The 24,868-nt window shown below is 32.2% G+C and overlaps 1 protein-coding gene across 2 annotated transcripts in view; it reads left to right on the top strand.

Moving 5' to 3' along the window:
* Positions 1-24,868, top strand: part of LOC144845364 (low-density lipoprotein receptor-related protein 5-like) — a 63,427-nt gene that overhangs the window by 12,925 nt on the left and 25,634 nt on the right. For both annotated transcript variants that reach the window (XM_078702640.1, XM_078702639.1), the window contains exons 2-11: positions 4,531-4,620; positions 4,918-5,049; positions 5,164-5,357; positions 7,847-8,031; positions 12,285-12,506; positions 12,819-13,012; positions 13,268-13,610; positions 14,518-14,622; positions 18,507-18,661; positions 18,990-19,232. In XM_078702640.1, the coding sequence (XP_078558766.1) occupies positions 4,531-4,620; positions 4,918-5,049; positions 5,164-5,357; positions 7,847-8,031; positions 12,285-12,506; positions 12,819-13,012; positions 13,268-13,610; positions 14,518-14,622; positions 18,507-18,661; positions 18,990-19,232 (1,863 nt within the window). The remainder of the gene's footprint in view (positions 1-4,530; positions 4,621-4,917; positions 5,050-5,163; positions 5,358-7,846; positions 8,032-12,284; positions 12,507-12,818; positions 13,013-13,267; positions 13,611-14,517; positions 14,623-18,506; positions 18,662-18,989; positions 19,233-24,868) is intronic.

Raw genomic sequence — 24,868 nt, 5'->3', positions numbered from 1 at the left:
TTAATATCTCCAATTTTTTTCCTGATTTTCAAACGCAAAAATTCTGCCATTTGTGTATTGTGCACACCTTTACAGGTTGAAATTTTCTTTTTTTCTTATGTTCATCATATTTCGGCGATTTTTCTGAGTGTTGTTATAACTTATAAGTGTACTGATGTACTGCGTTTATTTTACATGCGTTAAAACTGTTTATATAGGATAATGCATACTATACTAAAGTTATGAGCCGCTTAATGCATGACCTGTTTGCCTCTGCTTCACTTACATCACCAGTCAATTAGAAGGCCTTTATGACAAGACATGTCATGATTTGATGTTGGCCTAGGCAAATAAAATGTCCATCGTTCGTGCTTACTTGGTAAAACAAGTGAAGTTGTTATATTAGGACAATAAATACGTAACTTGTAAATGTCAGCATAAAAGGTTAACGTGTTCATAATAGTTTGTGAATGACGTGACGTTACACCAGAGTAGTACAAAGCAAATCACATTGTGTGTTATTTTTACCCTTTTTGCGTTCCATGTCACGTTATAGTGTTATTTTTTTTTTCTGTTTCTTCGTTTATAGTACTTCAATGTGTTTAAAGGTTATGCCTATTTACATGTTTAAATTTTTAATAGGGCTTATGTATTTTGTTTATTGATGTCTGCACTGAAATACAATGATCAAATATCAATGAGTTCCTGACGGGTTGGTGTTATCCAAAACCAGAGTTCCGGACCAAAATTCCCATTCGAATTAACTAGATAGTAATATTTATGTTTACTTATTTAATACATTATATACAATAGACTTCTCGTCACCATAAAGGTAAAACAAAGTTTAATGTCTTCTGTCTTTTGAGGATTGTTTGTAGTCAACCGTCATGGATTATTGAAATACACGTTGCGATTCAGACAAGTGGTTTTTATTCTTGGTTCCAAGTCACAGGGGCTGGTTTCAGAGGGCAACATTCTACATTTTTATTATTAGACTAAATCTGCAGCGTGACATTAACCATTGTATGTTGTAATTATGTTTAATATAATTATTTCTTCAGAGTCTGAAAATTCTCTGTCTGTAATTTCTTGGAGAGATTCAGGTGTTCTCAAGCATTTCAATAAAGTACCAAAAAGGCGACTTTTAATACTCTGTAGATTTACATATTCGTTGGTGAGTTAATTACACGTGTATCCCCATGGCATTAATTACTTCTATACTGTGTACAGTACTACAGCCTGGAGGTTACTATGTACCCAAGTTTGATACTAATTGTGTTTATAAGCCTGCTATGTTATTTGCCAACTTTATCTCACGGTCTTATGATTTAGAGTATCTCTGTGTCTAAGGGCCTAGCAATGGACACATTTATAGCAATCCATGGAGACAAACAAAATATAATAAAAATTCCAACAAATTGTTTTATGAGTTATTTTGTTTGCATATCCCTATATTGCGATACTGTTAGATAACGATATATTTCTCCAGACTATTGCCATACTGTGTTTTGCCTTTAGGGGACCGTTTACAAAGTGATTTAAAGTAAACATTACACAGTCAGTCGGGATGAAAGACCTACATAGTAAACTTGTCCTACAAGCTTTAAAAAAAGGTTCAATGACACCTCTTTATTTTCTTTAGTGAGGGAGCTATGTTGAATATATCCCAATGATGCAGATAAATTAAGATGGTGGAAATTAGTATAAAGCTTGGCTCACACACAACGCAAGTTCGGATGACCCATCGCATCGTGATTGTTCAATACTTACGAGGTCTTACGTCCTTGCGTTGCGTCCAAGTGGGAAAGAAGCTTAACGATCATAAAAGCCTACACAGTGACGCAAACCTGACGATGATGTTTTGGTTATGTCGATGATGGACGATGGCGACGACAAAGTAGTGATGATGTAAAAAAAATGGTGGTGATGATGTGATATTTATGATGGTTCACTGAGTGAAACTATGGTGTATGGTGTTGACAACAGAATTGGCTAAAATGAATTTAAAATAAGTAATTTGTATGTATTAAGTCATAAGGTAAGCGGGGTAACAACATCAAGGGTGTGTTAAAACAGGTAACAGATAGGGCTAGAGCAAGAACGCGTCCATCCATCCACCTGTGAATAATGTATTAAAGTGTTATTATAACAATCCAATAAAAAGTTGTGGTATACCACCTTGGCAGAAGTGTGTTTTAACAAGTATACCGAAAAAAACTATTCAACTAGATTGGAGTTCGCACTAACAATATGAAGCATTTATTAACGACAAACATTTAATTTTACGTTTAAATTAAATGCTCCATGTGAATACTTTGCTCAGTGATGTTTATTTATGCAACTATTATGTTTATAAAGTTAAACATAATCTATTGGATGATAGGGTCAGAGGTCAGATCCTGTAAAATAAGCAAAAATGTTCTTAAAACTGTATGGAAATGAATTATCAGACATTTTGTTTAGATTACCATCACCAATTCTTAAGATCAAAACATCCCAATAAATTTTAGAGCAAAGTTTTGTTTAAAGTATGAAATAATTGAGCTTTCAGCACCCGCTCGTTGGCACCGTACGATAGTGTAGAGGCAACAAGTTTAGAAGCAAAACAGGAGATTTGTAATTTAAGCAGTATAGATATCTCAAAATACCTTAATCAATGAAGTAGGCCTATGTACCAAGTTTTTACTGGATAATGTTAATAATAGCTGCCAAAATAAATGAGATTAAAACAATTAAGGGAGACAGATTTTTACAATGATGTGCTATTATCTCTCCTCATACATATGTCAATACCTAAGCAGTGTTCTACTGTTTTAAACACGTGTTTGGACTATTTAGCTAGTTATAAGTCAGGTCCCATTGTCTTTACATATGATGAATGATAGTGACCTCCTATTTAGTGTACGGTATCGTATCATGATGTAACATTTGAGAAAAAAGAAATATATCACCATTATTCTCAAGTGGAAGTCGATATGCATACATACAGTAAAGCATGTTTCTTTAAACGTTTAACCCTGTTGTCTCATTCTTTGCAGTAGACAAAGTCACCAACAAAATAACAATTTATCAGCCTATGACGTCGCCATCGGCTAAATTTAACAATATACATGGTAAATACTGTTAAGAATGAGGACCAGCGCGAAGGTGTTAACTTTACAATATGTTTCTTCTTGTGGTTTCACTAAGGTTCTTGGATAAAAAATTATACAAACAACTGAGGATTTAAATTAGCGTATTATTATATTTACGTTTGACTGACACTTTCCATTCAAAGACCATTAACCTCGGTGAAGTAATATTCCTGCCTTTTTAAATGCGTGTTTTTATATTTATGGAAGGCCTACATTAAAATGGCCACAGAATACTGTAAGACGTATTCTGACAGTTTACTGCTATGCGCGTTTGCTTTAGATATAACCCACCACCCACCCGGCAACGTAACGCGTGTAAACGTATTTGATTGGTCAAAAGTTTCACAAGCAGCCATCATCATCATGCAGTGAATTGAAATCCGGAAGTACAATTGATGATGATGAGATCACGTTGGATGGCGGTGGTGTGTGTTGTGTGGTGTGCAGTTTTTGTTTCCGATCTTCATTTGTATCTATCTGGGCCTAGGTTATGTCACTATAGTGGTGCAGGCGCTCTCAAATATGTAAATTTAATTAGACTGTTTTGCCGATTAGGTTTTTGTTCAGAGTAAAGGCAGCATTTCTATTACTTAGGCCTAGCCCTACCTCTCTTAGTACTACTAACTAGGCCTAGCCTGTAGTAGGCCTAGCTAGTAGGCCTCTAGTACTACTGTACTACTACTACTAGGCCTAGGTTAGTATAGACTAGAGTAGGCCCTCTATCTAGGCTAGATAATTAATAGGCATTAGGCCTAGTTAGCCTAACTAGGCCTAGCTAGTGAGTGGTCTCGCAGTGGGTCGTTTTTTTGTGGCCTGCCTGGCTGGTGGGCATGAGAGCATGCAGCAGTTTAAAGCTCAGCCCACCATGCCGAATGCCTGATGAATCCAGAGCAATTTTGAAAAATTAGAGACCACTAGGCCTACACTACTACTACAACACTAGCTAGTGAATATAATTATTAATAGATTACGCACAAATTCATGTTCAGCGTGTCGATTTGACCATTCATGTTATAAAATAAAGTAAAAAATGCCTTATAAAAATAAGGCATTTATGTTAATATACTGTAATACAAACCAAATGATATGAAAAACATTTCTTTGCTGGGTCAGACGAGGAGAGGGTGCCAATTTTGCCTAGCCTACCAGTGACTAAATAATTTCACTTTTGCTCCTGTTCGATGTAATTGTTAAAGATGTATTGTCCCCTAAAACCATGAAACATGACTTTGGATAGGCCATTTCGCAGTTTTTTTTAAATTTAATGGCATATTCAACAAAAACATTCAAAAAAATATATCTACCACTACCCTTAATATAAATCTGACTAAATACTTCATTTTTGCTCCTTTTCGATGTAATTGTTAAGTTGACATTTTATAATAACAAAACTTATTTTTCTATATTGTTCCATCAGGAATTTTCTTATGTCAAACCAAGTTGTCTTTGAGTCAAGTTGGTGATTCTTGTTCCAATGGAAGAAAAAGGCAGAGTGGAGTGTGCAAAGGTAAATTGTTTATTTTTCATGAACAAATCTAAACATTAAAATCGTGTGTTAATTTAAAAAAAGTTATTTAATGAACATATAACTTAATTTAATGGTGAGATAGAGTTTGAAGGCAAGCACTATCAAACTAGTTTGACAAATATGGTTGTAATATGACATCATCATGTCCATATATGGGCAAATGACATTTTTTTTTGTCACATAAAGTTTGATAGTGTAGACAGAGCTTAGCCATGGATATACAGTACAAGATTTCAGGATCTCACTGTCTTTTTTTTTATTGATTTTGATTTTCAGATATTAATGAGTGTGAGGAAGGTGGCAAACAGCAGTGTGGACAGCTATGTACCAACACGCCAGGCTCTTTCTTCTGTTCCTGTTTACCAGGCTACAGTTTAGCATCGGACCAATGGGCATGTTTAATAGAAGGTTTAAAGATTATTTTTTGTGTCTAATAATAATATATCTATAGTCCAATCTAATAAGTACAGAATATATTCAAATTGTGTTTAAATACATACTATGTTGTTTATATTTATACAGACCCACAGCCAGTATTTCTTCTCAGCTATGAAAACTACATCGCTACCATGCTGGATACTGGCTCTCGGTTTATGAAATTCGCTGAAAGTAGTGGAGACATCAGATTATGTGATTATGACATAACCAATAATAAAGCTTATTGGGTTGATAGTAACGCCATTTATACAAGCTATGTGAATGGATCACACTTTAAGGTAAGGAATCAAGTTCTGTTCTTATTAACATATCATGTACATCTGAAAATAGGCTTTTTGACAGGGAACTGAAAGCAACGCAACTCACCTAAAAACTATGTTGAGCAACAGAGCAGAATTGAAGGGGGTAAAAAAGATTTACATGGAACTAGTGGTTAGCCATAATAACACACACACGATACCCAATTCTCAGTGCTGTATCCACATATAATGATATTTGCCCAGTATCATATCAAAATTCTGTAATACAACATCTCATATGTATCACATGTCGTGCCTGTATCATTTAAAGTTGAGTGAAATTAGGTTATAGTATATGATACTAGACTATATGTTAAAAGTGTGTATTACAAGATTGTCCTATTTTCTTAAAAATCTAGATATAGTACCAAGGATTGAATGATATAAAAATATCTTAAAATAGATATATATGCATCAAGACAATCAAACTGATTGCAATACACACAGCTGTTAATTCCTACCATGGCTTTTAATAGTTCTATTATAATTGATGATTTAACCAATATTTCGATATATGGCTTGATATTAAGTATAAATAATTCTCTATTTCCCGTATATTTGGTTTGCATACTTTCAGGTACTTGAGACACCTGTCGGTTCAAGTCATAAATATTAGGCTATTAAAACGTTATTGTCTGTCTTGCTTTTACAATTAAACACTTGACAAATTTAACAAACATATCTAGAATTGAACTATTTATACAAATAAGTAGTTAAGCTGAGCTGAACAATACAAAGTATAGAAATCAATGGGAACAATTGACAGTAGAGAGAATGCAATTTAAATATGACCCGAGATTGACATTCAATCTCCATATTCACTTGAGTGTCACGTAAGTCGTAACTAGTGAAAAATGTGCCCCTAAGCCAGCCTTTTTAAATCCCATGGTCCTCATTCTACTTACCTGAGAACATCAGGTATCTATTGCTTTTGGATTTATTTACTTGATGATCAGTCTTTTGATTTAGTAAAGCAAAGGTGAATTCAAATGTACTTGGCACTTGTTGAACTTCTTCAGTTTTAGTAAAAAATTGTCTAAAATCGTATGAGTACTTTAGAAGCTGATTAAACACTTTTGTCTGACAGTGTACTTTTGCAGCATCAAGTAGCAACAGATAAAGATTTCCGGCCTTAATGTCATGTTTGGACTACCTCATCTCATCTGTAAACACTGCATTTCATCCATTCATGATGTTGAAAAACATCAATAAATGTTTTTTTTTTTTTAAAGTAGTGTCTTCCATGTGTGAGATATATAAATGAAATAAATTGTTTGTAAGAAGGGTGATTTTGATGAACGTAAACTGTAATGATTTCAATAAGGTTTTTTTTTTTAACCGTACCCCACAAATTAAATCATTTTATAATGGCTTATAATGGTGATAGTTTTGTGAAATTCCTTTTATCAAGATTCAAGCCTCAAGCATTTTTAATGGCAGTTGAATACTGGAAGTTATCCCTTGATATAAACCAAGGCTGTGGGGCTTACCTTAAAGTTAAGAAATCAGATAGTTATATAATCCCTTTACTCTTAACCTGATGTATTGATAACACCTAGACATTTTCAAGACAGTCAGCTTACTATTTTGGTAAAACAAATGATACCTGTGCGCTTAAACTTAGGAAATACAGTTGAGAAAATCATTTGAAAGTATGATTTATTATTATTTATTATACTGAACGAATTATGATAACTTGAATAAGTTTAATGGATCTCATTACTTTGGAGATTTGAATGTTCCTCCAATTACCTTCCGATATTTTTTCTTTTGCTCTTTTGTCATTTGCACTACTAATTAAAATATTGTATTACGCTAAAATAAGTTGCCCTACAGATAGCAACACAATTTCAAAGAAACACCCTGGTATCCAATCTGAACAACAGAATCTGATTATTGATCATATTAAAATATTTCTACTACCCAATCCAGAATTCTGTTTTGGCATTGCTACTAATATTCTACCACTTGCAATGCATACATTGTGTATGCTATAGGAAACTAGTTTATTTGGATACTAGGCCTAGTAACACAGTAAATCTTTTTCCCAGGTTCAGATGAGCTTATTTTTTTGCTGGCCTTAAAAGTTTTTCTTTTCTTTTTAAAATTTAATTTACTTACTTTAATCAATATTCCTTACTTACTTAGTCCGGACATACTGTAACTTATATGATTATTCCTCCATAATTTCCTATCTGCCATTGTGACAGCCAGTTCATCTCTCTGCATACCAGTATCTGTATCTTATACATCAATGTATGTGAGTGATGATCTTCCTAGTTTTGCAAGCCCATTTTTTGACTGCCACATCAGAACATCTGCAATGATTTCTTCTTTATTGACTGACATTTGCTGGACACACTGTCTACTAACTATACCTACAGTATTCCTAACAATAACATTGTTATATAATACATTCAGTTATTAAATTTTTGTTTTTTGTTTTTTTAAACTTTTTTTTTATATAGGTTTTATGTAAACCCAAAGGTCAACTTGGAAGCATAGCTATAGACTGGATTAACAAATGGTTGTATTGGACTGTGTTTGATAGAGGTATTATTGAGAGAATTGATTTGGATGGAACCAACAGTCAGATTTTGGTTTCTACTGGTCCCTACTCTCCATTGGACATTGTAGTTGAACCATTGAAAGGGTGAGTTTTTAAATTTTTTCTCCAAATAATTATTTGTTCATTTAAATTGACTGGACCAAGCTGAGCCAGGGACAAAGGTTTATTGTTGTGCTTGTATCAGTATAATCGTTCTGATTGGATGAATTTGAGTTTATTTACATACTGGTAGACCATACATAAAATTATAAGAAGGAATTTCTTCAATGATACACCGAGAGGTAATTAATTCTTCTACATTTTGATAGCATTCACTGCATTCATTAAATGATATACACCAAGAGATAATGGATTCTTCCATGACATTTTTAAATAGTTCACTGTGTGGTCGCCACCAAGAGATAATGGATTCTTCCATGACATTTTTAAATAGTTCACTGTGTGGTCGCTACCAAGAGATAATGGATTCTTCCATGACATTTTTAAATAGTTCACTGTGCGGTCGCCACCAAGAGATAATGGATTCTTCCATGACATTTTTAAATAGTTCACTGTGCGGTCGCTACCAAGAGATAATGGATTCTTCCATGACATTTTTAAATAGTTCACTGTGCGGTCGCCACCAAGAGATAATGGATTCTTCCATGACATTTTTAAATAGTTCACTGTGCGGTCGCAATCAAATGATAAATTTTAAAACATGAAAAGCGTTTTTTATCACCTTTCTAAAGCTTGGTTCTCAAGACAGGACGTGAGCCCACTGTAAGCTGATTGGTCAACTCACTTACGTTGAGTCTACGCCGTTACGTTGTATCCAAGTGAGAACCAAGCTGTAGTATTTAATATTTCATTTTATTTCATATAATTATTGCATTAATACAGTATTATTAAGTTGATATAAAGTTTGCGGTACACCACATATATAGTTCCGAAAAGAACCGATCAATCTAGATCAATATACTTTGATTGCCCTCAGGAATAATAAGGAATATAGAAATTGGTGATATTGAACGGATAAAAAATATACTAAAAGTTGACAATGCTTTTATTGCTGGGTGGCATAAACCCTTAAAATGTGACAGACAGGCGTCCGAAGAATATACCAATATATACAATTGGTTTCTGTACTCAGTGTAATGCAAGCTTGACTTGCGTTTGAGGTCATCCTATTCATAATGCATGACTACTCGGTATCAAGTGAATAAAGTTTCTGTTAGTGTCTTTACAGTCAACATAAATCAAGATAGTGTGTATTGCTATTTTATGTAACTACAGTCAACACAATTAGGTTTAGCAAGTCTTGCGTTACATTGCTCTTTCTATTGTTACACCCTTGTGTTTTCGTTCCCATCCATCAGTGTCAAAACAATTTAGAACTTGTTGGCTTCAACAAGGGTTTGTGGAAGTAATACTTGATAAATATTAAAATATTATTTATTTCATGAGCCAAGTACATTTATTCATAAGATGATTTATTTTTTCTGCAATCGATCTTCAAATTAAAATGACAGTTTCACTTTAAATCCAAACTTTTAGTGAACTTTTCTCCCCTTTCCCCAATTTTTCTTGTCAATCTGTTGTGTTTTCAGTTTAGTATTTTTAAGCTATGTCGTGTAAGAACATACTAAAGCTACATTCAGAAAACAGTGCTGTTCAATTCTTTGTTTTTCCATTGTTTAACAAAATGACGCCGTCTTCAATTCAAGTGTGAATGTAGCTTAAAGATCTTTCTACACTATCAAACTTTATGTGACAAAACAAAATTGATGTGCCCATATATGGACATGAGGATGTCATATCACTACCATATTTGGGCATATCACTACCATATTTCACACTTTTTTGTCAAACTAGTTTGATAGTGTAGACAGAGCTTAAGACTGAAATAGGTTTTTCTGTCAAGCTTTAAATTTTGAATGATGGAGTGTGAAACTAACATTTTTGTTATTAAAAAAGATCAATATACAAACAAACAAAGTTTTTTTTTAAATTAAGTGTATACAAGAAAATATGATATAGACTACTATACTTTACGTTCGTAGTTGAAAAGTAAGTTATACTATTTACTTTACTTTAAATGTATAAAAGAAAAGGAAAATACACAATTTTGATGCTAATCATTATAAATTTTTAATTGGGTAACCAAAACACAAAAACTATATACATAAATGTTTACCTTAAAAAAAATATTGAAATGAAATAATCTAAAGATCATCTTTTTAAATGTATTTGGTACAATAGTTAAGTGTACAAATATCATTTTACAAAATACAATGATTTAGGCATCCATGATTTAGGCTAATAACAATTGACTGGTTCTACTGTATACTGGTACTGTAATTATCACATTTTCCAGTGATGTCATTTCTCCTTGCCTCAAGCATTTAGGAATCTTTATTATATTTAATGAGTTGACTGTATATCCACAGTAGAACAACATTCTTTGTAGATATAATCTTTAGGCTGACATGTGTCTGTCATAATTATATGTAATTAGTATAAAATTAGGAATAACCTTTTAAGTTTCTGGACATCTAGAAATAATCATCAATTCTTTAACAATGATTTGGGTAGGACCTAAGGTAAATTATACCTCCAAATTGTCCACTCCTTATCCACAAAATTAAACTCCTTTTAACCTTTGCACGACCTGTTAAAAACCTATTTGTCTTCATCTTAAACATTCCCTTGGGCTTGTACACCCACTGTACCATTCAAAAATTGTAAAACCAAAAATAAGTCAATATTATGATTGTATTGGTGCCTTATTGTTTCTCGTAGTTTAAAAAAAGTCAGTTTCTCTATTGATAAATAAAAAAGGAATGTTGTATTTCATTACTACAGAGACCCTCAAAATCATAACAATGTTATACAATGTACTGGTAGATGACCGATAGTGTGCTATTATTATAGGTTCACTTTTGCTTTTGTTTGTCGACCATGTCATGATGTGATGTCTCAATTATTTTTCCTTTGGTTATCTATAGAAATGTCAGTCATATTAATAATACTGTACAGGTACTATATTTTGGGTACTATATCTTGGGTACTTGTATTTACCCTCAATCAATTTTTGGTATATTTAAATTCTTTCTAATTCCTTTGGTTTGGGTTTTTTATGATTTCTGTTTTACATACAATAAAATAAGAGCAACAAATTTAAAAAACTAAATAAATATACTAGGTTTCTTAGATATAAGAATGTTTACAGAACAAAGAAACTTGTGTCTACTAGTACCATTACCTGTTTAAAGATTTTGAATTAGTTGACAACATTTAACCTTCAAATAAATCAATTTATTACTTTCTAATTAATTGAATCTTATTAATTAATTACATATTGGTAACTACTGAGACCTTTTTTTAAAACATAAATCAACTGTAATTTATATATTGCTTATTAAAAAATACAAATGTGAAGTTACGGTACTTATAATGTCAAATATGTTGCCCTTCATGTTAAAGTCGTATAACTCATTAATCATCTGTTATTTAATATTTTTCTCTCCGTCTGAATTTAGTCAGGTTGTGGAGGATGGATTTGACCAAGCAAATTTGCAGGGTACACTCCGGTCCTTTGAAACTGTACCTTTATATAATAAACAAAGGATTCTGTGACAATTTGTGGTGCTTTCGCACACAGTTAAATTTATATGCTTTTGTTTTCATGAACATTTGACTAAATTTGATGGTGTCATGGTTCTTTGGTGCCAGCATGTTCTGGCTGCTTACTTAGAGATTTCGTTGGCACACCAGCCATGATCTACCCAACAACAAAAAGTCATTTAGGTTAAGGACAACCTAATGGCATTTATAAACTCTTGTTAAAACAAGCTTCACAATGTAATACACTTGTCATCATTGTCATTTCCAATGTTATTTTCAATTTCCACTTAACTTTGTTTATATAACCTACTACTTCACATAACAACTTAAGCTTTGTCCTTCCTAATTCTTGCTCTGATGTTCCTCTCATGGCCTCTAGGTTGAATTAGTGATGCCTAAAGTTTGTCAACTGTAGAGGGCACCATACATAATATCTGCATATTATAATATATCTGACACCATTCTTTCATGATTTCCTCATCCTCTCTTTTAGAACTCAGAATTGTTTATGTTCTTGGCTGTGCTTTACTGTTCTTGTAATGCCTGTGTACATGTTGTGACGTCATCAACTCTCCATCTACATCTTTGTATGTTTTTTGTAGCGGTTCTTGCCATTTTGTCATTTGTTTTGTTCCATCGATTATTTTCCCTTCTTGCCCGCCAATCTTCATTTTGAATTGTTATAACAACTTCTGCTATTATTATTATTCTTAGTTTATGATTATTTTTAGGAGTATCTATTGGATTGAATGGGGTGATAAACCTCGTATCCAGTCAGCTACACTTGATGGGTCGAACCCAAGGGTCATAGTTGAGGGTGACCTCCTACGTCCAGTTAGCATGGCTATTGATGTAGTGGACAAGACATTGTACTGGATGGACAACACAACACGGAAGATTGAATCAGCAAATTTAGATGGTTCAAGTCGACGAACTGTTGCAAATGGCTTAAAGTATGTTTAATTATTTAAATTTTTTTTTTTTACTTTTAAAAATATTTTGTCCCTCTAAAAAAAAATTATCGTTTTTAATTGTTTTGTTGAATATTCCATTTTAATGTCACATTGAAAGTGAATTAATGGTATATTTCTTCTTTATTTAATTTGTTATTTTCTATACACCATTAATAGATATAAATGTTTATGAAATGAATGAATAACTTTTTTTAAATTGCAAAATGGCCTATTCAAATTATGATTTTACTGATCTTCATTCATGTTTTTAAGGAACAATATTTCTTTAAATTAAACTATATATTTTCACAGTAATGAGCCGATTTCCCTGGCAGTTGTTGCAGATCAGATATTATGGACAGAACACAATACATCTCAAATTCAACGTGCCGATAAGTACACAGGTCAACGTGTAAATGTTTATCTCAGTGTAACCGAAATAACGGTCAATCCAGTCTGTTTGCAAGTCATGCATCGTCTTCAGCAACCATTCTCAGACCCTCTAGGTTTGTTAGTTTGAAGAAAAATGTATACAAAATTTTATGCCTAGCTTACCTGGATAGACTGACAGTATTTTTCCAAGAAGAGCACTACAATTCTAATACATAACAATTCATTGAACACATCTATCAGGCAATGGTACATTCCATGAATCCTGCCCCAAAATCTAGAGTAACCTAACACACCACCATCATGATTTCTTTTTGAGATATGGTAGAGGTAAACTTTAATTTTTATCAACCATAAAAATGTTTTTACAGCTGGATACAATTGTACATTAAACTTGAGTTGTGATACAGAAGTTTCAAGCTCTACCGTGACCAGTCCGTACATCATCTACTCTAACACCAATAGTATTCACCGTGTAAACTTCAATGGTCGCAACTTTCAAACTATTGTCAACGACAGCAATATCAATGTCTTATCATTAGACTACAATCCGGGGGATGATACGATATTCTTTGCTGATACATCAATGAAAAGAATAGAGAGAGTAAAACTTGATGGTACAGATCGTCGAGTTATTGTAGAGAGAGACATTGAAATTGTAGAAGGACTGGCCATTGATTGGATGCATCGCAAATTGTGTTGGACAGATTCTGGGTAGATTGCAGTTTTATTATTTTATAACTAAGATATCGGCTGTCTTGAATGCAAGTGCTTGCTTCACTTGTTTTTTTATTTTCATGTGGATTTTATTTAACATGAAGATTGTTCACAGGCTTGTTCTGTGGTAAAATGAATTCACTTTCAATTTGTCATTTTATTCAGTTTGGCGCTTACTCTGTTAAGACAGCTAAAGACAGAAGTGTTAGTAATCATGTGTGTATTCAACTAAAAAAATATGTGATGAAATTAATCAAAACAACTGGCAGGAGTATTGTTTCTTATTTTAATTCTGGGCCAATTTTTTTTAATTCCTTAGATTATTTTTTGTCAGTGATTGACGGAAATTTAAAGGCCAGGTGCGGGCAAAACATTTCTATTGATCATACATTCCAATAATTATCGATCTATAGCTTCCCCTGTCTTTCATAATTTTTGGGATTTGGATGAGCTTCTTGAAAATAAGCACTTTCTTATCAGTGGCGGGATAGTTCAAATTACACAGTAAAATCTCTATTCTTTTGTACACAATAGATAATATAACTTGAATTTTACGTTTCTGCTATTTTTATTCAACTTCAGAGTTTTACTTTCATGCTATAGCAAAAATTATCCACCATTATATCCACCATCTTTTTTCACCTTCTCGGGAGTCACCAGACATGTTATTATAGGTTAAACTACCTAACTACTGAAAAAAAGTCTTCCTGGTTTTTATAGCAGAATTTTCCCAAATTTTATATTTGACCATTTTAAGGGATATTCATGTTTTTTCGTCTTGATTTCTGTTACAAATATTTGATTTATGTACTACTACTATGTACTGTACTATTAACCAGATATTATATTTAAAATTTATGCCTGTACCTGAGCTTTAACTTCAATTGTAATTGTGTTTATATAGGAAAGTGTGGGTAGCTTGCAGTTCTTTGTCGGGTGACAGAATGAATGTGATAGCTGGTAATGGGATTGTGAAACCAAGAGGTATTGCTATTCATCCAGCACTTAAGTAAGTCTATTGCCGTTTTTTTATTTTAAAAATTAATAAACTCAGAAATATCCAGGCCTCAAATTAGTCTGCTGCCCTCTATTATTTTCCTTACTTTTATAACTTTAATGTTTTGTATGGTACTGTTTTTACGGTTGGTAAACATATTAGGAATTAGAAGTAGTAGGTTGTTTTGAAGTTGTTTGTGCAACTGTATTAAATACATACATGGAATTAGGTCACTTCCTTGCAATCCACTTGCCTATTTTATCATCCCTTTTTAAAAAAGTAATTTGTTGTTGTATATCATCAGCAAACAGAAATAGATCAAAAGCTACGGCTGCAAATTCTAACTTTATCTTGTAATCAGTATGTCCAATTAACTGTATAGCCCATTAAGTATACGCTTTTATTTAATTTTTTTAAACAAGCTTTGAAATAAAAAAATAATCGGATTTTTACACTTTTAAAATTACAATGAAGCAGATGTTAATGCAAATTATTGGTGTGTAAAAAATTTAAAACAATCATAATTTCAAAATTTAACATAGTTGCGGAGTAGGGAGCTATAGGCACATAACCTTTTGTTGAGCTGTGTTAAATTGTTGTATTTGGTGTCATGTCCTGCAATCCTGTAACATTTTATAAAAACTCATTTTCTATCTATAGCTCTTCATTTTAAAATTTATATTTCTTATTATTTTATTTGATAGCATCGTTTTATAAATTATTCATACTATTATTTAAATATGATTAGTATTTTCTTCTGCTTTAACCGAACAATAATCTAAAAGGTTTTCATAGATTTATAGTACTTTCTCATCAATATATTATATCATTTTGACAACTAGATCACAAATCAAAGAATCTAAAACCTTTAGTTTAATCAAATCATAATTAACCTTGATAAGTTCTAAGAGCACATCCTGATCCTGGGCAGAAGGGGGAACAATGATTATAGCATTCATAATAGATAGCTCAAGGAAAAGGGTTTGATGTCACTCCCCTCATATCCTAATTAGATACATGTTGATAATCAAATTGTACAACATAACAAGCCATTCAAAAGTCAATAGTTTAGTGTTACATGGTCAATTAAAAATTCAATTAGCTATTTCACTTTATGCTAATTATGTTTTTATTGATATTAGTTTGATGAATACATTTTGGTGATCGTAAAATTTGTGGTCTCTGCTCCTACCTAAACTAATAAATATTGTATAAGTTTTGGCGCTCTTTATATTTTGTTTTGTCATGCTTTTTAATTGTTTCATATGTATTTTATTTCAATTGACAGAGGACCTCTTAATATCAGTTAAATTTACCTGCACGGTTTGATCCTCTCTAAAGACGGTTGATACAATTTTTTTTTAAATCTAATAGTAAATCTGAATAGTGTACCTTTTTTTAAATTTTTCTGTTGTTTCTGTTTACTGTTTTTCTCAATGAAAGCAAATTTAATTATTTTATTTAGGATTTTAGGTCAATGTGTTTTTGTCATGTTTTCATTTTTTTCTAAATGAATGTTTAATGTTTTAAAATTAAACTCTGATGGGACAGCAAATGTTTACCTTAGATATTAAAATATACTGGTTTTTATTGGTTCATAATTGTTTAGCCCCCAAAATAATTTGTGAAAAATAGGCTACTGGGTCAAATGAATCAGACATGCTAATTTCTAAACATTTTCATACATTTCATGTTTTACCTGACCTTAGTGTGTTACAAAATCATATCCGTCTAAACTTTCTCATACCCAGAATAGTTACATCACATAACATCATGATTCTTGAGACATTAAATGAGTTGTTAGTAAAAGTGATTCAGTGGTCACAAATGGGGTTAGAAGTTCAGAATTTTGCCCCTTAGCCTAACTTCTTATTCCCAACAGTAATACTTCAAAATTTGTCTGTAGAACTGACAGTGACTTAATGTATTATTAGTGCCTAGAAATGTACCTGTCTGGAACTACCTTTATATTTACCATCAAATAATTTATCTTACAGTTTCAATTTAAATAACGATCATAAATTATTCTAAATTTTAATAATTAGTAATCCTATATAGAAGATGACATTCAATATCTCCTTTGTAACAATTATTTTAATTTGTATTTATTATTGCATTCATTCTCAATCAACATACTCTATGTTAGTGTTCTGTTATCTTAATAATCATAGAGTTACAGCTTTACAACTACAGTATGTGAGGTATGATTTTTATCATTATTATTTTAAAAATCATTACAGAATTAGTTTTACAAACATCTGAGGTATGATTTTTCTCTGAATCACGGAGCTTCCTACTCAAAGGCATCTTTCTGACATTTTTAGGATGTTTAAATCATAATTTCATATTATTTGTCTTTGTTTTCTATTTAGATAGAATAATCAAAAAGGTCATTCCTATTGAATTTAATTAAATATTAACCCTACCCACAGAGGGGGCACTTACTCGATATGTAATCTTCTCATGACAAGGTTTAATCAAAGTAACCTCTACTTATTAATTTTATATTTCATATATTTTGGAAAAGCAGAAGCGGGAACTTTAAACCAACTCATGATATTACAAATACTGTAATTAAATGTGTAAAGATGTAAACATGAGAGTGGAATAGTGTGACTAATCAATGCTTGAACTCTGGTATTGCTTCTTAACCATACTACCTACCATTCAACTTTATTGCCAATATGTAAATGTAAAAATGTATGTAAAAAAAAACTATCCATTTGACAACTCCTGTAAACTTGCATGCAGCCTCATTAATTAACTTAATTATAAATGAATAACTGTGTCTAACACTAACTTCCCTAAGGTAACTGTCCCACAGCCCATGGGATCATCTGCAGTTCCCATAAGATCATCTGTAGTGCCTGTGGGATCACGATTGGCATCTGCCGTCAAACATTTTGGACATGAAATTTAATTGTATAAGGTGTTCAAGATCATAAGTTCAAAGTGGACATATTCTTTTCTAAAGCTCTACACTATTAAATTTTATGTGACAAAAAAATGTGATGTATATGCATACATGGAAATGATGATGTCAAATCACTACCATATTTGGGCATATCACTACCATATTTGGGCATATCACTACCATATTTGGGCACATCACACTTTTTTTTGTCAAACAAGTTTGATAATGTAGACAGAACTTTAGAAATGTTTGTTTTCCTTTGGGAATATTGCTGACAAAGTGACAGCACAATCATGACAAATGTTGTTGCATCATTATGATTCAATGTTTTACCCTTTGACCTTGATGCTAATTTTGAATTTCATCTCAGAACGGCTTCCTCGCTCACTGTGTGACCTTATTTTGTCACAAGCTAAGATCCTACATTATTCTACTGTGATTAGATATATAATATGTTAGTTAATCTAATCATTCAAATCATATTTAAATATTAATATACATTTCCGCAGGCCCCTACCTGCCAAATATATACTAGCTTAACAATTATGATGCTGTCAATTGTGTAGACAAGAAATTTGATTAAATACTGAAATTGATAATGAAAATTATATTTTTATTGATAACTACAATATTAAAAAAAAAATTCAATATGTAATAAACATAATGAATTTGATTATTAAATTTTATTCATTCATTTTTCCAAAAAAAATAAAATACAATTATTCGAATAAACCTATAAAAATGTTAAAGAAATTGTATATATTATGCATACATTATATTTTTATGTACAACTTTTTCTTTATGAATTTTAACTGTCTTACTGTTTTTTTGTTCGTTTTTTTTAAAATTAAAAATATTTCACTCAGAGGCAACATAAATAACAAATATAACCTTAGAAATGTATTATGGAAATATATAAGAACAACAATCTAAATAACAAATCTTTTGGAATTAACTATATATCTTATTGTTCTGTTTGAAGCCTTGTGTACTGGACAGATTGGGGAACGAGACCTAAGATAGAAGTGGCTCAGCTGTTTGATCATGAGAGGGTGACTGTAGTTGGTGATACGTTAGTTTGGCCTTCTAGCCTTACCATCGATTTCCAACGTCAGAAACTAGTGTGGGTTGATTCAGGTACAGTTGAAAAGAGGTGCTGTATTAAGCTAGAGAGTGCGCCTTAGGGTGCGTTTAGGAAACTTGAAGTTTCAGCGGCAACGTTTCTGGTAAACTCCATTGTTACTCATTCTCAAACAATTGTTAATGGCTGTCTGTCTAGATTTTGTCAAGCTTTTGAAGATGCTGTTTATCCGCAAATTTGCAGGGTAAACAAGACCTTGCAGACATAAACTGATTTTATAAGAATTCTACTTTATGCTTTATAAAAAAACAGTGACATTCGGTTTTGTAAACGGTCATTTATTTGAATAGATGTAATTTTGTATTTTTTTTAATGTTTTAAAAGGACGTGAGACAGTTGAGATGGCAAACTTAGATGGGACGGGACGTAGCATCATTGCATCAAGTGGTGTATACCAGCCATGGTCTGTTGCACAATTTGGTGACCATGTGTGGTTCACTGATGAAGTTCATGGTCAGATTATTCGTTTGGACATTGATACTGGACTGAATCCATTGAGATTATCTGGTATAGGAGACCATCTGAAGGGATTGCAGATTGTGCATCCCAGTAAACAAGATATACTTGGTAAGATGACATACTGTCATTAAATTATTATTTGATTATAATAAGTTAAGCTAATTTTGAAGTGATCCGAGGTTGTTTGTAGATTCATATACAGTCAAATCTACCAATACCGGACACCTTTGGGCTGGCCTAATATGTCTGGTTTTCTGGAAAGTCTGGTATTTGAATGTGTTTCTAATGGTAAAAATGAATTTGGGACATTTTGGACCTCAAGAAAACCCTGTGTTTTGGAGAGTTTCCGGTTTTCAGAGAGTCTGGTATCAAGAGAGTTGACTGTATATCGTTTAATTCAATATTATAAGTATGCTATGAAAAGTTGTTATTGCCATCACAAGGTGGAGAGTTGTAAAGAGCATATAAGAACTGACTGGACTTTACAACAAAAAGTTGCCTGAGGAAAGTTTAAATTCAAATCATTTATTGCAAAATTTAATGTCATCATATTTAAATGAAAACACATAGAAAACCAAGTGAAGTGTGATTAATTTTAAAATCTCGGATATAAATTATATTTCCCCTTCCCACCGTTAATCCCTTAATGACTATGAGATAACACTCACTGACTATATTCACTGTACTCATTACTCTTTCATTATAATTACTAAAACAGTTTTTTTTTATTAGAGCACTGATTTTATGATGTATAATTATTTTTGCTAGATATTATATCAACAAAATTATAAGTGCAATAGTGATGTTCCTGTTTGTGAGATTTAGACCTCTGTGGTTATAACCCACTGTTGTTAAATTTAGGGTGAGGCACCTCCAGATCTCTGTAATATTTTCAAGTAAATCTTTCTTCTTTTAAGCTCTGTCTACACTATAAAATTTTATGTGACAAAATAATGTGATGTGCCCATATGTGGACATGATGATTTCATATCACTACCATATTCGGCCATATCTCTACCATATTTGAGCACATCACACTTTTTTTGTCAATACTAGTTTGATAGTGTAGAGAGAGCTGAAGATGTTAACTTGAAGTATAGATGGAATTCTTAAAACTCTAAAAAATCATTTTGTTTAATATTTTAAAGTCTTGTTACAGAGACCTATATAGCTATGCTGACACGCTCTTTTCTCTATCGGAGTTGAGGTTTAGCTTGTTTTGTTTGTTAAAACGCAATCAAAAAAGGTCAAAAACATTTGATATACCCTGATGAGAAGCTTGTTTAGCATTATATTCTGGAACCTACCAGAGTTAATATTGGATAAATACTTAGATTTACACGGTAACTTGGACACAGTCGTCATATACGATATACTGCAGATGTAACTTGGACATGATTCAAATCAGTTTATGCCTGCATACAACAGAGTTGTGTAATTCGGCGTGTGTAAACTCTGCTTCTGAATCCTGCCAACATTATCAACCAATTACCATTAAATATAACACAGATGTCCTATCAAAGTGTTCTTTGCACAAATTCATCACATTGTTTTTATAGTATTACATTTCTTGATTTTTCTTTTATTTGAATTGAATCTCTGCTCAATTTCTGACCTTGAATCAGCTGTTTTTCTGTGCAGCCTGATGTTTGGCAAATGCACAAAAAGCTAGTGAAAGGTTAAATAACACTGATAATTTGCACCCGATTCCTTTCAGGTCCTTCCATACTTGTAATTTGTAATTCCTTAAGGATTTGCCACCATTTTTAAAAAACTGCCATTTCTAATATTTGTTACTCAGTTTATGATTCACAATTTTCATTTATTTTTATTATTTGTTACTCTACTACTGTAATTGTTCCTGTTCTTCTTCGTTATTGACAATTCTGTCAATTATTGTAAGGTTATCTCAGTATTTGTTATTTTAAAATTAATCTAAAGGTAATTGTTAAAGCTCTTGGATTGGAAAATGAAAGTTTGTCAAAAAGAAATTAAATTAATGTCAAAATAAAGTAGGGAAATTGTTCCGACCATCTATCAATCATTTATCAATCACATTTACTGATATACAGATTCCCAAAAATAAATTTTTAAAATATGATAAAATACTAGAAAAGTTACCTACCACAAGATTGTAGTTTAAAGCCTTCCCAGGACCATTTCGGTAATTTAGTTACTTCATGTGTGTATAAGCATGAAATAGTAAAAATATGTATATGAACAAATGTACAGTCAGTCTGTATTATAGTATAAATTTGAATATATATATATATATACAAAGTTAATTACTTTTAAGATAAATAGTGACTATTTGATTATTATAAACATTATTTGTTTTTTTACCTCCTCCCTTCTAAAACAAACTTCTTGAAAGATTAACAACTTCTTGAAAGATTAACAACTTCAAGTTTATTCAAGTTGTAACATATTTTTTGTAATCATATTTTTTTTAACTCCTGTGTAAATTCATGACTAACAAATCTTAATTACTAGATCCTTTATATCTATTTATAGTAACATGACATCGATAGATAGATAGATATACATTTATATACATATACCAATCAGTCTATTCAAACAATGTCACCTAAACAAACTTCCTATTTTATATATGTCGTCGTCCTTCATTCATTCACAACATCCTAATATCAATAATAGCACATGTTCAAAGTCAATCAATCTTATCTGATAAATGAATTTGATTTGTGGTTCAATATTGCCAACATTTACATGCTAAAACATTTATACAAATTAAAGCTAAACTATAAACAAAAGATATTTTGACAAACACCGCCGCTCAAATTTTAAAGATGTATTGTCCCCCAAAAACATAAAAAATAAAAATTAATTGAATCAAAAATGAAAAAAATAATGTTTTCACTTATAAAATGACAAAATAAATGGTTAAATTTCACCAAAAACCTTTGGCTGGCAGCCAATTTGACCATTTTTTGCTTTAAATTACAGTTTTTTCAGGTAAATACATTTTTTTCGATCCAATTTTGGGTCAAAGTGGATAATTATTATGTGCCATTAAAATGGCATATTCAACAAAAAAATTATAAAAAAAATATTTTTTCAGGGGGACAATACATCTTTAATGTAACAGTTGATTGTTAATTATTGTTCTTCATTAAATGATGCTTTTTTTTTTATTAAATTCTATTTAATAATTTAAGAAACAGCCAAAACGAAAACTTCTTACAGACTACTGTCTGCATACATCTCATAGACTCTTCTCCCAGACGTACTTTGAGGTTTGTACATGCCAAGTCCAAGTTTCCCATTTTTTCAGTCTTAGTAAACTATAAGCTTCCATGTGATACATTTTCCTGATGCTTCCGTCCACTTGAATTATAACTGCCTATAGGCACAGCGCGAAAGTTAAAATAATACAAGACAAAACAAATTGAAGCTAAAAAGTCACAATTTCACAAGGTCAATACTTAATCTATATAGTAATGAACATCAACCCACCTATGTCAGGTGAACATTTACATTATTAATGTCAAGACATTCTTAACTTTTTATTTCCTTTTTGGAAACCATGATGTACCACAAATCTTATTTTTCTAGTTTTACTTTGATGTGCAAATCTTTAAATAATATATATTTCATATTTAACACTTGTTAAATCATCTTACTTGAATCTTACTTGAATATTCGGGCTCATGATTAAGGCAAATGCCTTTTAAACGCCCTCCATTTCTTCTGTATTTACTAGAATTGGTAGCAAAATTTATCTCCCATTGCTCTGTCATTGTTTAGTTGATCTTTGAATGCATTTATGTTTTCTGCTTGTACTGTAGTGTGGTATAGATTGTTCCATGTGTTGACGATTCTACTTGAAAAGGAGTGGCTTCTGATTTTCAGTCGGGCTCTTGGCTTTCTTAATTTGAATTTATGGCCCCTTGTTCTACTGTCCTCTCTAAAATCAAAAAAGATTTCGGCTTCAATATCATCTAAGCCCTTGATAATTTTAAACACTTGTATAATGTCCGCTCTTCTTCTTCTGTAATTCAGTGTAGGTAGTCCAAGCTCTTTTAATCTCTGATCGTAAGATTTATCTTGTAACTTTTTGACAATTTTAGTGGCCCTACGCTGCACTCTTTCAAGCTTATCCAAATCACCTTTTAGGAGAGGGTACCATATACAGCTTGCGTATTCCAGATGAGGTCGAATTATACTTTTATAAAGGGGCAGGAACATATCCTTATCCATGTAAGCAAAAGATCGCCTTACCAGTCCAATGAGTCTATTTGCTTTATTTACAGCTTCATTCGTTTGTAGTGAAAATTTTAAAGACTGATCAAAAGTGACTCCAAGGTCCTTTTCAGTATTGGCATTTGGCAGATCCTCGTCACCTTCCTCTGTTGGCATAGTGAATTGCATTTGTGGATTTGAATTTCCATAATGTATTACTTTACATTTTTTGATGTTGAATTTCAGCTGCCATCTTTTAGACCAATCGGATAATGCCTTGAGATCATTTTGAACAGTATCATTTCTGTTTTCATGCACTACATTAAACATCTTAGTGTCATCTGCAAACATCCATACTTTAGATTTAACTGCATCAGGTAGGTCGTTTATGTAAATTATAAATAATAAAGGGCCTAATACGCTGCCTTGAGGGACTCCACTTTTAACCGTAGACCATTCAGAAAATGCTGCGGCCACTCTAACTCTTTGTCTCCTCCCTGTCAAAAATTGATGTATCCATCTCAGTAGGTTTCCTTTTATTCCGTACGCTTCCAATTTTGTTATTAATCTCTGGTGGGGGATAGAATCGAACGCCTTACTGAAATCCAAATATACAGCATCAAAGTTTTCTCCTGCATCCAGCAATTTTGTCCATTCTTCCATCACCTCCAGCAATTGTGTGACGCAAGATCTACCTTTCCGAAACCCATGCTGTGCTTTTATAATAAGGTTTCTATCATTTAAAAACTGTATAATTTTGTCTCTCACAATTGATTCCAAAAGTTTACATATGACAGATGTCAAACTTACTGGCCTGTAGTTTCCAACCTCCGTCTTGTCCCCTTTCTTAAAAATTGGTACTACATTGGCACATTTCCAGCACTCCGGTAACTGTCCAGTCGATAGTGATTTGTTGTATATTGATGTCAATGGAGTTGCAACAATTTCTTTAAGTTCCTTCAGTACTCTTGGATGCACGTCGTCTGGTCCAGCTGATTTATTTGAGTTAATCTGCTGAAGGCATGAAAGCACTTCCTCCTTTGTCACTTCAATTGAATCCAAATGGTCATCCACGTCAACTCTTGGTGTAACTTCTGGCAATGACTCGAGGTCTTCATTTGTGAATACACTTGTGAAAAATGCGTTGAAAATTTCAGCTTTATGCTGATTGTCATCAGCCATATTACCCTTTCCATCCTTCACCAATCCAATAGATTGAGATGTTTTGGTTTTCTCTCTTACATATTTCCAGAAACTTTTAGGATTAGTTTTTACTTCATTGCATATTTTCCGCTCAAGTGCAATCTTTGCTGCCCTTTTTTCACCTGTTACTATATTTCTTGCCTTTTTGTAACTGTCATAATCTTTCTGTTGTCTAGACCTTGTAAACTTTTTCCATGCATTGTGTTTCATTTTAATTTTCCTCTGAACGTCACCAGTCATCCAGATAGGTTTATTTTCTTTTTTTATGTTTGACTTGGGAATACAGATCTGAACAGCATTTCTTATTGATTGATTTAAAGCTTCACAGGCCTCTTCAA

This window comes from Antedon bifida, chromosome 6 (genome assembly GCF_963402885.1).
Source record: "Antedon bifida chromosome 6, ecAntBifi1.1, whole genome shotgun sequence".
In the NCBI taxonomy this organism is placed as follows: domain Eukaryota; kingdom Metazoa; phylum Echinodermata; class Crinoidea; order Comatulida; family Antedonidae; genus Antedon; species Antedon bifida.
This window is presented reverse-complemented; position numbering and strand designations above follow the sequence as displayed.